Below are 16,256 nucleotides of genomic sequence, written 5' to 3'. Positions count from 1 at the left end.
GAATAAAAATTATTTTCTCCGGTCTTGTTCTTCCAAAATTAGGACTTTGTTTTTCTCAGTCCATTTTTTCTCCTCAGTTCTAATAGCAGAGTTACATACCTACCTGTTAGAGACATAACTATAGGTGCATGGTGGTGCGCACCTACAGTTATTCCCTATTAATCTACCGCCTGATTTATGTTTATTTTCTTCATTTTTTTTTTTTAATATGGAAGGCTTCACAGATTTGCATGTCATCCTTGCACAGGGACCATGCTAATCTTCTCTATATCATTTCAATTTTTTACTATATGTGCTGCTGAAGTGAGCACAGTTTTACCTTCCAAATGAGTAATTCTCCAATCAAAGATTAAGTAGATGAATGCTGTTCCCTTCTATCTCAAGAGGAAAGAGAGGAGAGCAGATTGCATGATCAAAACAGGGCTCTAGGGCAGGATGGAGGAAGGGCTCACTTGCTTTCCCTGGTCCTGGCTCCTAGCAGTTGTATCAGACACAACCCGTCTGTTCAGGGGAAAAATGTATCTGCACAAGGAAGTCACTGCCTGGTCATACCAAGTTCTCGCTGAGGGGTTGCCCCCCTCCTGCCGGGAAGGACTCCTGTGACTCAACTTGCAGAGAGGAGATGACTGTCTAGCTAGCACATCTATCTGCTCAGAAATTTAAACTTAAGGGCCAGAAAGAAGAGGAGCCAGGTGAAATCTCTGTAGAAGTTTGAAACAGCAATGGGCCATTGGATACAGATGCCCTTGCTAGAGGTGCCATGTGAAGGGAGGGCTCTGGGTGTCTTTCCATGAACTCATCTCTGAGAAGAGCCTGACCACTGTTTCCCAGGGGCCTGCATGTCTATGGTGTGACTTTTCTGAAGATTGCCTTTGCCTTGAAGGAGATCAAACTCTAACACCAGTGAATGTATGGGGGTGTGGAGAGCCAGAAAAGAGACTGGATTTCCCCTTCAGAGGTCTTCCTTGTCCCTGTGCCAACCTGGGCTGGGCCAGGGACTCTGGGCTCTCAAGGCTAGGATACCTGTGCCTTAGTTTCCTATTGCTGTTGCAAAAAATTACCACAAATTTGCAGTTTAAAACAAAAAATTATTACAGTTCCGGAGCTCTGAAATCAGAAATTAGTTGCACTGGATTGAAGTCAGGTGTTAGCTGGGCATAGGAGCATACCCCTGTAGTCCTTGCTACTTGGGAGGCTGAGGCAGGAGGTTCACTGGAGCCCAGGAGTTGGAGTCCAGCCTGGGCAACATACTGACATGCCCACCTCTTAAAACAACAACAACAAAATTAGCAGAGCATGGTGGCATATGCCAATAGTCCCAGCTACTCAGGAGGCTGAGATGGTTGGATGGTTTGAGCCCAGGAGGCAGAGGTTGCAGTGAGCCCAGATCACATCATTACACTGCAGCCTGGGCAACAGAGCCTGACCCTGCCTCAAAAAAACAAAAAACAAAACAATCATTTTCCTGGTCAGGCATAGTGGCTCAAGCCTTGATCCTAGCACTTTGGGAAGCTGAGGCAGGAGGAAGGCTTGAGCCCAGGAGTTCAAGACCAACCTGGTCAACATGGTGAAACCCCATCTCTACTAAAAACAAATACAAAATTAGCTAGGCATGATGGCAAACGCCTGTAATTCCAGCTACCTGGGAGGCCGAGGCAGAATTGCTTGAACCTGGGAGGTGGAGGTTGCAGTGAGTAGGGATCATGTCACTGTACTCCTGGGCAACAAAGTGAGATTCTGTCTCAAAAAAAGAAAAGACAAGAAAATAGGCTGGGCGCGGTGGTTCACGCCTATAATCCCAGCACTTTGGGAGGCCGAGACAGGTACGAGGTCAAGAGATCGAGACCATCCTGGTCAACAAGGGGAAACACCGTCTCTACTAAAAATACAAAAATTAGCTGGGCATGGTGGTGTGCGCCTGTAGTCCCAGCTACTCGGGAGGCTAAGGCAGGAGAATTGCTTGAACCCAGGAGGTGGAGGTTGCGGTGAACCGAGATCGCACCATTGCACTCCAGCCTGGGTAACAAGAGAGAAACTTAGTCTCAAAAAAAAAAGAAAAGAAAATTTAAAAATTAGCTGGATGTGGTTGTGTGCGCCTATAGTCCCAGCCACTCAGGAGGACAAGGTGGGAAAATCATTTGAACTTGGGAGGTTGAGGCTGCAGGGAGCGGTGATCGCACCACTGCACTCCAACCTGAACAGTAGACTGTCTCAAACAAAACAAAACAAAAACAAAACCTATTTTCCTGCATCTTTGCCAAGAACACTATCAACTTTTTTGATATTTACCAATTTTATGAGTGAAAAGTGGGATTTCAGTATAGGGTTTTTAAGCTTTAAAAAACTTATTGAAATAATTTTGGTATATTTTTAATGTTAATTTATCTTATTATAAGTGAGGTTATACATTTTTTCATATGTTTAAAAACTGCCATTTCTATTTCTTTCCTGTGATTTATTAGTCCCTCATGCAAAACCATGTATCTGAAAGTACAGTCAACAGTGGCAGGCCAGGCATGGTGGCTCATGCTTGTAATCCCAACACTTTGAGAGGCCGAAGCAGGCAGATCACTTGAGGCCAGGAGTTTGAGGCCAGCCTGGCCAACGTGGCAAAACCCCATCTCTGCTAAATATACAAAAACTAACTGATCATGGTGCCACACACCTATGGTTCCAGCTACTTGGGAGGTTGAGGCATGAGAATCACTTGAACCTGGGAGGCAGAGGTTGCAGTGAGCAGAGATTGTACCACTGCACTCTAGCCTGTTTCAAATAAAAATAAACAGTGGCAATTAGGCAAAAAAGTAGTGTCATTGGATTTTTTTTTTTTAAAGTTCCTCTGAAGGGTAGAGAATTCAGAAGCAGAAGAGAGGAGTCAGGTTAGTAATAAAACCCCCAGCTACCAGGCTGGATTTCAATAACTCTGGGTCCTTTGGAGTTTTGCTGGAATAAAAATAGCTACAGTTTAGCAAGTCTGCGGACCAGGAAAGATGATCAAGGCAGAGTCAATCCTCAAGAACAAGGTCAGAGCCTACTTACTAGACTCGGGTCCAAGGGCAGGGCAGCAATGGGACTTCTATCCCAAGTTCTTGAACAGGAATTTGGCATTTATTCCAAACCTTCCTGTCCAAGAACCTGGGACCCTGTAAACCTCTCTCTCTCTCTCTTTTTTCCACAGAAAGGGCATTCAGATGGACCTTCTCTTGAGACTGTAGAAAGCCATGCAGAATGGCAAATACTACAGCAGCCTGGCCTCACCTCAGGCCTGGGTTTAACAGTGTGGAATGGGCCAGGCACAGTGCCTCATGCCTGTAATCCCAGGCATTTTGGGAGGCCAAGGTGGGTGGATCACCTGAGGTCAGGAGTTTGAGACCAGCCTGGCCAACATGGTGAAACTCTGTCTCTACTAAAAAAAAAAAAATTATCTGGGCATGATGGCCTGAGCCTGTAGTACCATCTACTCAGAAGGCTGAGGCAGGAGAATGGCTTGAACCTGGGAGGGGGAGGTTGCAGTGAGCCAAGATTGTGCCACTGCACTCCAGCTTGGTCAACAAGAGCAAAACTCCATCTAAAAAAAAACAAAAACAAAAACTCAGGCACAGTGGCTCATGCCTGTAATGCCAGCACCTTGATTGGCTGAGGTGGGTGGATCACCTGAGGTCAGGAAAGTTCAAGACAAGTCTGGCCAACATAGTGAAGCTCCATCTCTATGAATAATACAAAAATTAGCCGGGCATGGTGGCACTTGCCTGTAATCACAGCTACTCAGGAGGCTGAAGCAGGAAGATTGCTGGAAATGGAGGCGGAGGTTACAGTGAGCCAAGATCGTGCCACTGCACTCTGTCCTGGGCAACACAGCGAGACCCTGTCTCAAAAACAAAAGAGTGTGGGATGTTGGTAGGAATGAGTGGCTGGGGCCAGAGACTCCTTGGGCCTGGCATAGATTTGCCCTGGAAGTGCCTGTGTAAGAATGATATTCAGTTCTCAGCACCTTCTTGTCACAGGATTGCAACTGGCATCTCAGGAGGCCGAATCAGAGCTACTCCTGGAAGTATTATCTTGGTCAGCACTGGCTATAAAGCCAAAAGTGACTGTCAAGATTGTGCAAGGAGACAAAACTTGTCTTCCAGGTCTAGTGAGGGCATTTCCTCCTGAGTGACATTCCAGTAACCTGAGGCAGTCAGGGTTCTTCTCATCACTTGACTTGTTTTGACAGCCCCTCTCAAGGCTGTCTCATATGTCCCAGAAAGAAATGGTGAAGCAAGCAGATGGATTGCTCCCTGAACCTCCACAGTGCCTCCTGCTGGTGGTCGACCCCAGGGCCCATCATCCTGCCTTTCATTCATTAACCAGCTCCTTTCTTTTTGGCTTTGAAATACCCAAGTTTCCACCAGCTTCTCAATAGTGAAGCCCACCTTTGTAGAAAAAAAAAAGTGCTCCCATTTTTCTGTCGCTTTGGCTTTTTCGGTTAAAAGAACATGAAGCGATTTCAGGATATTAGAAAAGCCCTAAGACATTAGGGAAACTTGCCTAATCAGTTTTATCTGATAAAACATCAGGTGAGTGCGGGAGCTGCCCTCAAGCGGGACCTACTGCCCTCCCAGGGCCCTCATCAGCATGAAAACCCTGTCACTAACTTGGAGTAATGGTTTCCTATTTAAAAAGATAAGCCAAGCCCCTTGGGGCAGCAGAGATTTTACCTTTGTGTTTTCTTTAGAATTTGCAGAATTTGTGTGGAGGACATTGGTACTAAGTCTGCAGTCCAGATTACAGCTGTTTCCCATATCACTATCCTAGGCTGGGAGGCTTTGGGGCAGATTAGCGAAGGTGCTTAGGCTTTCGGGGAGCTTTTGTGTGCTGTGACCTGTCAGTGCCAGTGACCCTGCAGCAGTGAGATGAAGCAGGAAGAAATTTGGAATTGGCATTAGAGCTGAAATCCCATTTTCTTTCGTCTTGGAAACCAAAATGTGACCATGGCAGATCTCAATTGATTAGAGATTTATTTTGCCAAGGCTGAGGAAAAAGAAACCCAAGTCACAGTAGGATCTGTGACCTGTGCTTTTTCCAAAGAGGATTTGGGGAACTTCAATATTTCAAGAGTTGTAAACCAAAAAGTATCTGAGATAGGTCACAGTTAATTTAGAAACTTATGTTGCCAACAATAAGGACGGGCACTTAGAAGACAGGTTTGTGCCTTTCTCCAAAGATGGTTTTGAGAGCTTCGATATTTAAAAGGGAAAAGCAGGCTGGAGGGGAAAGACACAGGGTATGGTCACATGACCAAATCCACATGCAGCAAGAGAAAAGGAGCAGGTAGGGGAAGAGTCAATCATATATTCATCTTTACAGAAGCTAAGGTGAACATAGAGTAGCTACCTGAAGAGATATTTAACTTTTTATCTGTAGCCACTGGCTTAGCAACAAAAGGAAAAGCAGCCTCTTGGATAATTCAGCTTTCAGCTTAATATTTTTCTTTTGGCATATTGAAATTAGGGTCCCAAGTTTTTATTTTCCTTTCACAGAGGAAAGGGCAAGCATGAGGGGAGGAAAAAAAAAAGGAGGGTGGGTAACAGTGAGGCAAATAGTTACATTCTTGTGAGGCTCTGCCTAGAGTTCAGTGAGTCTACCTTTCACATATGAAAAGAAGGGGGTAGAGGAAAAGTCAATTATGCATTAGTCTCATGCTCAGTCAATCTACACTTTTTGTACGATATGGTAAGCATGTGAAATTACAGCTGTTTGGTAAGAAAAGAAAGACCATTTTTGTTTTGTTTTGGGTTTGTTTGTTTGCTTGCATGACTCAGTTCCCAAGCTTAATCTTCCCTTTGGCATAGTAAATTTAAGTCCCAAGATTCAGTTTCTCTTTCACAATCTGAATGCAGAAACTTGAGCAGAAAAAGCTTTTGCCAGGCAATTTTAACTATTCATGCAATTATCCTGAATTTTGAGCATTCTTCATTCTGAGCAAGACTTTCTGTCCTTCCATTTTAGCCATGCTCTAGGAGCAAAATGAAACTCCTGGATGGAGAACTGAGGAATCTCTCTGTATATCTCAAGCCACATGAGTTTGGAGCTGGAGGGAACAGCTAGAGGCACCCTGCTTCTCTGCAAGGCCTCCAGGAGTTACCATTTAAAGGAGCCCATCATCTAACAAGAGTTACCACTTAAAGGAGCCCATCTTGTTAGATGATGGGCTCCTTTAAGTGTTAACTCCTGGATGGGCCCATCGTCTAACAAGAGATAATATATTCCCAAAACACAGGTCACACATCTGCAGCAAAAATAGAAGGATTAATAGAAGTGCATTCCTCAGCAGGACAGGCTACATCATCTGTGGGGCTCTGTGCAAAATGAAAATGTGTGACCTCTTGGTCAAAACACAGGAAAAACATATTTTAAGGGTACATATAAAGCCAGACACAAAAAGACAAATATAATATGAGGTGCCTACAATAGTCAAATTTGTAGAGACAGAAAATAGAATGGTGGCCGGGCACAGTGGTTCACGCCTGTAATCCCAGCACTTTGGGAGGCTGAGGCAGGTGGATCACCTGAAGTCAGGAGTTCGAGACCAGCCTGGCCAACATGGTGAAACCCTGTTTCTACAAAATTAAAAAAATTAACCGTGCATGATGGCGGGAGGCTGAGGCAGGAGAATCGCTTGAACCCGGGAGGTAAAGGTTGCAGTGAGCCGAGATTGCACCATTGTGCCATTGCACTCAAGCCTGGGCAACGGAGTTAGACTCTGTCTCAAAAAAAGAAAAACTACTAAAATTTTTGTCATGAATTTTACTCTCCACTTTTATATTATACAATCCCAATTTTAAATGCAAATATCAGAATATTTATCTCATATTTGGAATCACTAAAATTACACAATTCGAATTTTGTGGCTCATCCCAGGAGGGTTATCTCCTGCTGGCTCCAAGGCACAACAAACACAAGCCAGACTCAGGAAAGTTGGAAGGAGGAAGAGAAGATTCCTCCAGTCCCAGAGCGGGTAGAGAGAGCCCTCCAGGGCATGGGACCTCACAGATGCCTGTGGGCAGGTGCTCTCTTGAGTCTGACAGCTTCCAGGTTCCCTTTCCTCCAGGTGTCTCCCCTTCCCATAGGCCTGCCACCGCAGCCTACAGCAAATGGGCTACCAGTGTCTTTAAAACTCAGAGCTGGGACGTTGTCAGTAAAGGGCTGGGCGAGAGGCTTGCCCCTTTCAAGGCTCAACTAAGGCTGGCTGTCCACCGAGAGCACTGTGGTGCTGCCAGCCTGGAGTGGGGATGGCCACCACCATGCCCCAACCCTCCCTGCATTGGGATCAGACTCCCTCCAAGGGTAGAGGGTGGCAGCAGTTGCAGGGTGAGGGCGAGGAGGGAGAGGCCAGGTGGGGAACTGGTGGTGAGAGCACTTCCAGGGAGGCAGGAGCAGGTAGAGCTGTGTGTAAGCTCAGGTGCTAAGCCCCCAGCACATATTGATACAAGGGACTTCACTTACAAAACACACACAAAGATAGACATCAAGACTGCAGCTGGGCACAGTGGCTCATGCCTGTAATTCCAGCCCTTTGGGAAGCCGGGGCGGGAAGATCTCCTGGGGTCAGGAATTTGAGACCAGCCTGGTTAACATGGTGAAACACCAGCTCTACCAAAAATACAAAAATTAGATGGGTGTGGTGGAGAGCGCCTGTGGTCCCAGCTACTTGGGAGGCTAAAGTAGGAGGATCACTGGAACCCAGAAGGAGGTTGCAGTGATCCCTGATCGCACCACTGCACTCCAGCCTAGGTGACAGAGCAAGACCCTGTCTCAAAAATAACTAATAAAAAGAATTTCAAGACTGCAATCATGTTGCACTGAACCCCAAATGCAGAGCCATTCTGAGTGGAGGTTCTTGTTCAAGCTGTACTAGTCCCATGCCCATGAAGCCAGTCCCATTCCTCAGGCAAAAGAAGAGAGACTATTTGGCTGGAGTATTCCTTAAAAGTCCTCATCCAAAGGAAACCTAGGTATAGAAAGTGCTTATCATGGAGGAGGCTGAGGCAGCTTTTCTCCACTTCCCACATGCTCCCTTTTCCTCTTCAACACTTCAGCTCTGCCCCCTTCCTTTTCACATCCCACTCCCGATCACTGCTGAGATCTCCCAATAATTGACTAGTCTATAATCTTACCTGAGCCAGAAGTACCAGATAGTAAATGCTGCGGGTTGATAAATGGAGCTGTCAGTTTCAGCACTGAGTCCACCATTTCCCAAGTTGCTTCCCTAGTCTCAGGGCTGTCCTGTGGGAAGGCAGGCAGCAAGCACAGGACACTGTACAAAGTTAGTTTGCCCCTGAAGGCCTGGGGGTGGGTAGGAGAGGAAGGAGAGAGCTGGCTCTCTGGGCAGCTGCCACCTGTAGAGAATTAAGAAAGCCACGTTCCTCCCTTACTCTAATTGTTAAGTTCTTACAAGGAGTGCAGACTGCAGGCAATGAACATTTTCTTTGTAGTGACCTTTGTAGTAGCTGTGTCTGGGGCAAAGTAGGGTGGGTTTTTTTTGGTTGGAGAGGTTTTCCTTGAGCACTGTCTGGATCAAATTGCATAGATTTATGCCCCACCTGGCTCTGTTTGCCAGTGTTTACTCTTATTTCAAGTGCCTTTTTGGGATTTTTCAACCTTGGATGTTTCTGCGACCTGTACTCTGGAGAGACCCCACAGCAGCTTTCCTAACAACTGTCAGCACACGAACTGCAGCCTTCCTCCAGAGGAGGCAGGCCACCTCACTAGGCTCCTGAGGCCATTCCCAAGAAGGCAGGTCAGGGAAAACCAGCAGTGCCCCTGGGCCCTTTCTCTAGGTACCAGTAGGAAGTCACTTCCTTTTGAGCTGAGGGATAATCAGGCTCACCACAGTCCAGGTTGAGCCCTGCCCAATCCAACTGGCAAAAGTGCTGGGAGTAAAGAGAAACACCCTGGAATGTGAGCAAAGTCAGATCTAAGGGCCCATGGGAGGCGGACAGCTTGGTTTTTGGTCCTGGGACAGCAGCCTGGATGTGTCCAGTGGGTAGGAGCTCCTGGCCATTAGCCAGGACCAATACTGGGAAGCTGGACACCACCCTGCGATTTAGAAGATTCTGGTCTTTTATCCCAGCCCACCAACCCCTTTCTGAGTCTCAGTGGGCCTCAGGGGGAAGTTCTGTGTGTGTCTAAGTGTCTCTGTCAAGAATGAAGACTGGATCTGTGGGTGACTAGGGCTTTTGCTGATGTTATATATCTATAAAGGGTTTTGAAGGAAAAGCTCTGTCCAGCCCTGAAGGGTTTCCTATTTCAGATGACTAAATCATGATCCTTTTTAGCAAGAGTTCAAAGAACCTGATCAAAGATAACATTTATGGTAAATAAAACAGCACAATGTTTCCCCCTTTCTACTGTAAAGCTTGAAAAGAAAAGGCCACATTTCAGCTCTCTGCAAACAAAGCAAGGTGAATGACAGTACAGGAGGGGCTGCTGCAGAACAGACCTTCATTTTTTTTTTTGACCTTTGTGAATGGTGAATTTCCAACATTGGTTTTTTCCACTGCTCAGTTCATTAGGCAATCAGAAATCACCAAAGTTCACCAAAGATCTTAATAATCTCTGCCACAAATGAGCATCTAAGGAGGTAACTGCAGTGCAGTGAAAACACATTGGATTCGGAGCCAGAAAGTCTAGGTTCTCGCTTAGGTCCTGCCTCTCAAGGGCTGGTTGACTGTCAGCCTTCCGGGACTCTCAGTTTCCTCATATATAAAACAGAGTAGTAAATCCATGTCTTACAAAATTGTTGTGAATATATAAAAGTATATGGAAAAGCACTTATTCTGTACTTGACATACAACATACTCTCAATATGTGTATTAGGTCACACCCCATTACACTTGTGGTATTTTCTGCACCATTCCCCTCATAACCCCCACCTATTTAACAAATAAATATAAAAGTAACATTTTAAAAATCACTGTATTGAAAATTAATAATAAACTTTGGGGTAAGTAAGCTTTAAAACAAAAGTACATAAGCAAAAATAAATAATTTACACCAACCCGCTAACCTAATTTTCAGAGTAAAGCCATTTCCAATTACAACACTGTTATCCTGGGCACCAGCATGTGGTTAAACTTTGAGAATTCTTTTTTTTTTTTTTTAAACAGTTACAAAAACTTAATACTAAGCAAAATCTTTTAATAAAACCACTGGATTTAACTTCTTAATTTTAAATAACCAAATTTTATGATTTTATACATAATCCAATGTAATGCCAATATAATTAGCATTTCAGCTTCAAGAGCTGGTTTTTAACAAGGATGGGAAGCTATAAATTATTCAAAGTCTGCAAACCAGAAGATACAAATAAAAATGGACAAATATATAGAACAAAATCCGCAGACACTCTACTAACTGGGGAAATATCTGAAGGCTTTACATCCTTTATTATCCATAATGGCTTTTGGAATTATGATTGTGTGACATATAGACCCTTTCACATTTTAGATACAGCCTTTATTTTTTTCATGGGAAGTTAAAAATCCATCATAAGACTCCCATAAGACTTTACTACTCTTGCATGTAGACTCTAGGAGTTTGTGATCTGATAAGAGAGTAACATGAAAATTTACTGTATTGCCCTAATTTCATACTTCCTTGTACACAATGAATCACTTTGAGAATCTATTCCAAGGGTTATATACACAAAAGTGTCAAGAATAAAATCTTCTCCACTTTTGCATAAAAATGTGTACAGTGTATCAGGAATGGAAAACTTCTAATTTTCCTTGGCCCGGGCTTCATGGATTTCTGTTGCCAGAAAATGAGAGACTCCTGCTTTATTGCTCCATTGTTCTAGGGATTAATCATCCAACCCTGGTGTTTCTCCTTGTTGGATTCTAGATGCTATTCTGATGGCTTCTTCCAGAGATGGCTGTTCTCCAAGCTAAAACAGGAACACAAACATCAAATGCTAACAATTCAAAAGCCACATTCAAGAAAATGCCAAAGAAATGTTATGAGAGGGGGCCAAGGTGGGCATTTGTCCTGGCGCTTGAGGAGGTGAGGCCATGAGTTCAAAGCCAACCTGAGCAACGTTACAAGCTCTCATTGATTAACAACAACAACAACAAAAAAAAGAAATGTTATGAGAGCAGTAAAACTTCTCTTTGTAATTCTGACACTTGGGATTATTAAGATACTACTGCTAACCCAATCATTAAAAGCTCAAAACAATTTCCTGAAGGGGATGATAATACAATGCAATTTATTTTTCTTTTTTGAATTTAGAATCCTAGGTGCAGCTGAGCCTGGTGATATGAAGAAGTCTTGTCAGGGCATGGTGGCCCATGCCTGTAATCCAACATTTTGGGAGGTGGAGGCAGGCAGATTGCTTGAGCCCAGGAGTTCGAGACCAGCCTGAGCAACATGGTGAGACCCCATCTCTACTAAGAAAAAGAATACAAAAATTGGCATGGCCGCATGAACCTGTATTCCCAGCTTTTGGGGAGGCTCAGGTGGGAGAATCACCTCAGCCCCCGGGCTGCCATGCCCAGCCTAAAATTTATTTTGGATTTTGATAAACTCTTCATACAGTCCAGTCACGGTGGCTCATGACTGTAATCTTAGCACTTTGGGAGGCTGAGGTGGGAGGATCACTAGAGCCCAGGAGTTCAAGACCAGTCTGAGTAACACAGTGAGACCCTATCTCTATTTCTTTTTAAATAAATAAAAACTAAAAAAAAAAAAAAAAAAATCTTCATACATGCAAGAGACAAAAGATGCTTAACTCAGTCAAGAAAGACAGAGGGCTTCCTCAGCCTTTAGCTCCTTCTATATCCATAAATTATATAAAACAACAGCCAAAATTTTCTGGAGTGTGTTCTAACTCATCAAGTAAACACATGGGGGAAAAAAAAACTCTCCCTAAGGACAGGTAATCTGCACCTAGCCCCTAGGATTCTATTTTATTTTAAATTCTTACACTTTTGAGACAGGGTCTCACTCTGTCGCCCAGGCTGGGGTACAGTGGTGTGATCCTAGGCTCACTGTAGTCTCAACTTCCCTGGCTCAAGCAATCCTCCCTCAGCCACCTGAGTAGCTGGGACTACAGGTGCACACCACCACACCTGGCTAATTTTTGTATTTATGTAGAGATGGGATTTCATCATGCTGCCCAGACTGGTCTCTCTTATTTTTTGAGATGGGGTCTCATTTATTACCCAGGCTGGAGTGCAGTGGCATGATCTTGGCTCACTGCAGCCTCAACCTCCTGGTACAAGCAATCCTCCTGCCTCAGCCTCCCCAAGTAGCTGGGCACTACAGACACCCACCACCACAACTGGCTAATTTTTGTGCTTTTTATAGAGATGGGTTTTCATCATGTTGTCCAGGCTCATCTCAAACTCCTGAGCTTAAGCCACCTCCCTACTTTAGCCACCCAAAATACTGGGATTATAGGGATGAGCCACCGTGCCTGGCTGCACCCAAGATTCTAAATTCTGTGCTTCCCAGAGAATGATTCCTTCTAAATCTTCTGACATTCCCCACTTTAAAATGGGGGTTGTGCAGGGATTCTCAGAGGACTTATTTAGGGTTTGTTTCCACCAGGTTTCTCTCTAAGGAATATCTCTTAAGTGCTTTATAGTCTCCTGCCTCATTAAACTTTCATTTTGAAAGTAAAGATGTCTGGCTGAAGGCAGACATGAATATATACCTGGAAGGTTTTTTTCCTTGCTATAAATTCCCCTAGAATATGCAAAAGACAGATAGAGAACAAAGTGCTGGTCTCTTTGAGTCCACCTCAAATAACAGCAATTTTCTAAAAGTAGGCTAGGTGATAGAGATTATTCTGCACCTCGCCTCCTGTGAAGGTTATACACAAAGTACAGGGTACAAAGTTAAAAGCTATGAGCAGCATTGCTGTCAACTGAGGACAGCCTGCCCTTGTACTCACCTGAACTGCAATCTGGGTGCCATTGGATGTTGCTACTAAGGTCAGAGGTCTGGTTTCTGTGGTTACTAAGTGATGGCTATGCTGCTGGTGCCCCATTTCTGATGAGGCAGTATGGAATGCTGCCAAGTCTTGAGCTACAATTGCAACCTTAAGTGAAACAAAACAAACCATGCACATGAAGAATTAAATCTGCGTTTTAAATAGGTTGAGGTCTACTTAATACAATTTGTCTTCAAACTGAAAACAAAAAACTCTTCTGACCATAGACTTTCAAAGCCTAACACAGAAAGGAAGTTTGAGGACGTTGAGGCTCATTATTTAAGGTTATGAACTGAGCCAATGGCAAAATAAGGTAGAGGACACTGGAGAAATGGATCTGCTATGCCAGGCCCCATGAGCCAGGGAGATATGGCTGTACCTAGGTTCTATTACCCCTAAGTGGCTGCCTGGGAAGCTATGCATGTGGACTAATTTGCACCTCAAATGTCCTTTTTTTTCCCTGAGATTGGATCACAGGAGAAAATAATTTTTCCTGTTTACTTGTCACATTTAAAATTAATTTCCATTTAACTAGGAAAATTGAAAGGACCAGTGGTATTACTGACAAACAACAACATCTCATCTCATTCTCATTTCCCATTTTGACTCCATGGAATCTTTCCATATTCTTCCTGCAGCATCCAGCCAAGGGATTAAAAGTGCTTTTGTGGATGGCCGGGCGTGGTGGCTCATGCCTATAATCCCAGCACTTTGGGAGGCCGAGGCGGGTGATCACAAGGTCAAGAGATCAAGACCATCCTGGTTAACAAGGTGAAACCCTGTCTCTACTAAAAATACAAAAATTAGCTGGGCATGGTGGTGTGCGCCTGTAGTCCCAGCTACTCTGGAGGCTGAGGCAGGAGAATTGCTTGAACCCAGAAGGCGGAGGTTGCAGTGAGCCGAGATTGTGCCATTGCACTCCAGTCTGGGTAACAACAGCAAAACTCCATCTCAAAAAAAAAAAAAGTGCTCTTGTGGCTCTTACATTATAAATACAACTTTTTAAAAATGCAGATAACATGGAAAATGGCCATTAACTACTTCTGTTAGATGATATTCTAAAATTTTACTCAGCCAAATTCAGAGAAAAATAAAAATGAAAACTGCTGTTTTACTTGGCTATTAATCCACTAAAAATGCTACATTTTTTTTTCTTTTGAGACGGAGTTTCGCTCTTGTTACCTAGGCTGGAGCGCAATGGCGTGATCTTGGCTCATCGCAACCTCCGCCTCCTGGGTTCAAGCAATTCTCTTGCCTCAGCCTCCTGAGTAGCTGGGACTACAGGCATGCGCCACCATGCCCAGCTAATTTTTGTATTTTTAGCAGAGACGGGGTTTCACCACGTTGATCAGGAAGGTTTCGATCTCTTGACCTTGTGATCCACCCACCTCAGCCTCCCAAAGTGCTGGGATTATAGGTGTGAGCCACTGTGCCCGGCCAAAAAAAGGCTACATTTTAAGCTAATAGATATTTAGCTTGAATCATTCCGAGTAATGTTCTCTAATTCTATAAGAAAAACAGATTTCAGTCCAGCAATGTCTAAATAGCTTATATTGTGCTAACCTTCCTGCAGGTAACAACTATAAACCCTTGACAAAAATATGAAAAAGCAACTATTTGAAGGTTTTGAAGAGCAATGAAAAGCAGGAAGAAACTAGAGGGGATTCTTGAAAGAAGAGAGTCACACTGTGTTACTTCTGTGTTTAAACAGATTTCCCATTGAGGGTACTAACCAGTTTGAGCAGCATGGGGCAACTTACAGTTATGGAGTCCAGGGTTGACAGAATAGCAGTACATTGAGAAGGATAGCCCAGAAAGCACAAAATATGAGTGGGGAGCCCCCCAATTATATAAACTGTCCTCAAGTCCTTAAGACGCCTAAACACAATATTTGTAGTGTCCAATAATGTTCCAATAAGACTAGCAGCAAGCAACATCTAGAAGGCTGAGAAGCTAAGAATCTTCAGTGCAACTCACCAAAAAGAGACGGAATTTGAAATTTCAATCTTACCAAGTTAGGAGGTAAGATTATGTCCCAGGGCTAAAGATTCACCCTAAGACCTAATGGCAACACTGAAACAGACCTGCCTTAACAAAGTTCAAAACCCAGCTATAACATGTAACTTAACTAGCTAATAGGGAAAAAAAAAATCAATATTCTCCAGAGAAAGATAACAAAATTCAGAATCTCCATAATGTGTCATTCACAAGTCCAGAATATAATTTTAAAATTACAATTGCTTAGCCAGGCATAGTGGCTCATGCCTGTAATCCTAGCACTTTGGGAGGCCAAATCGGGCTGGGCAGGTCACCTGAGGTCAGGAGTTCAAGACCAGCCTGACCAACATGGTGAAACCCCACCTTTACTAAAAACTAATACAAAAATTAGCTGGGCATAGTGGCTGGCACCTGCAGTCCCAGCTACTCCAGAGGCTGAAACAGGAAAATTTCTTGAACCTGGGAAGCAGAGGTTGCAGCGAGTTGAGATTGCACCACGGCACTCCAACCTGAGCGACAGAACAAGATTCCATCTGGAAAAAAAAAATTACAATTGCTTCTCACAAGAGAAGATTTGAAGAAAAAAAATTTTAATTAAAAATTACAAAATGTAAGAAGAGAAAAATGTGACTCAGAGACAAGAGAAAATGACATCAGCAGAAACAGACCTTGAGATTACCAATATGCTGGAATTAGTGGACAATGACTTTACAGAAGCTATTATAAATATGTTGAAGGGCTAAAAGGAAGAGATGGTCATAATGAATGAATACAAGAGAGATGTCTGCAGACAAATGAAAACTATAAGAAAAAGATATTCTACAATAGAAAATTACGGTATCAAAAATAAAAATTATCTGACCCAGTCATAATGGCTTGCACCTGTAGTTTCAGCTACTTAGGGGGCTGAAGTAGGAGGATTGTTTGATCCCAGGAATTTGAGATCAGCTTGGGCAACATAGTGAGACCCCTGTCTCTTAAAAAAACAAACAACTATCTGAATGGGCGAAACAGAAGGCAATGATGGCAAAAGAATGGGTAAATTGGCTGGGCGCGGTGGCTCACACCTGTAATCCCAGCACTTCGGGAGGCAGAGGTTGGCAGATCATAAGATCAAGAGATTGAGACCATCCTGGCCAACACGGTGAAACCCCGTCTCTACTAAAAATACAAAAATTAGCTGGGTGTGGTGGCACGCGCCTGTAATCCCAGCTACTCAGGAGGCTGAGGCGGGAGAACTGCTTGAACCTGGGAGGCAAAGGTTGCAGTGAGTCGAGAT

General features: G+C 43.9%; 1 protein-coding gene and 1 non-coding gene across 20 annotated transcripts in view; both read right to left on the bottom strand.

Annotated features, from left to right (window-relative positions):
- Positions 1-202: 202 nt before the first annotated feature.
- On the bottom strand, positions 203-311 carry LOC118145909 (U6 spliceosomal RNA). Its single transcript, XR_004731394.1, has one exon. It is a non-coding gene; the product is annotated as a U6 spliceosomal RNA (small nuclear RNA).
- Positions 312-9,941: 9,630 nt separating this feature from the next.
- The window catches only part of ZNF143 (zinc finger protein 143), a 77,392-nt gene continuing 71,077 nt past the window's right edge, over positions 9,942-16,256 (bottom strand). For all 19 annotated transcript variants that reach the window (XM_002755031.6, XM_078340479.1, XM_078340475.1 and 16 more), the window contains 2 exons: positions 12,941-13,087; positions 9,942-10,930 (listed from right to left, as the gene is read on the bottom strand). In XM_002755031.6, coding sequence (XP_002755077.2) covers positions 10,847-10,930; positions 12,941-13,087 — 231 coding nt within the window. In that variant the 3' untranslated portion in view covers positions 9,942-10,846. The remainder of the gene's footprint in view (positions 10,931-12,940; positions 13,088-16,256) is intronic.

The sequence above is a fragment of the Callithrix jacchus genome, chromosome 10, assembly GCF_049354715.1.
Source record: "Callithrix jacchus isolate 240 chromosome 10, calJac240_pri, whole genome shotgun sequence".
Taxonomy (NCBI): Eukaryota; Metazoa; Chordata; class Mammalia; order Primates; family Cebidae; genus Callithrix; species Callithrix jacchus.
Note: the sequence above shows the minus strand (reverse complement) of the source record. Positions and strands in the feature narration are given on the sequence as shown.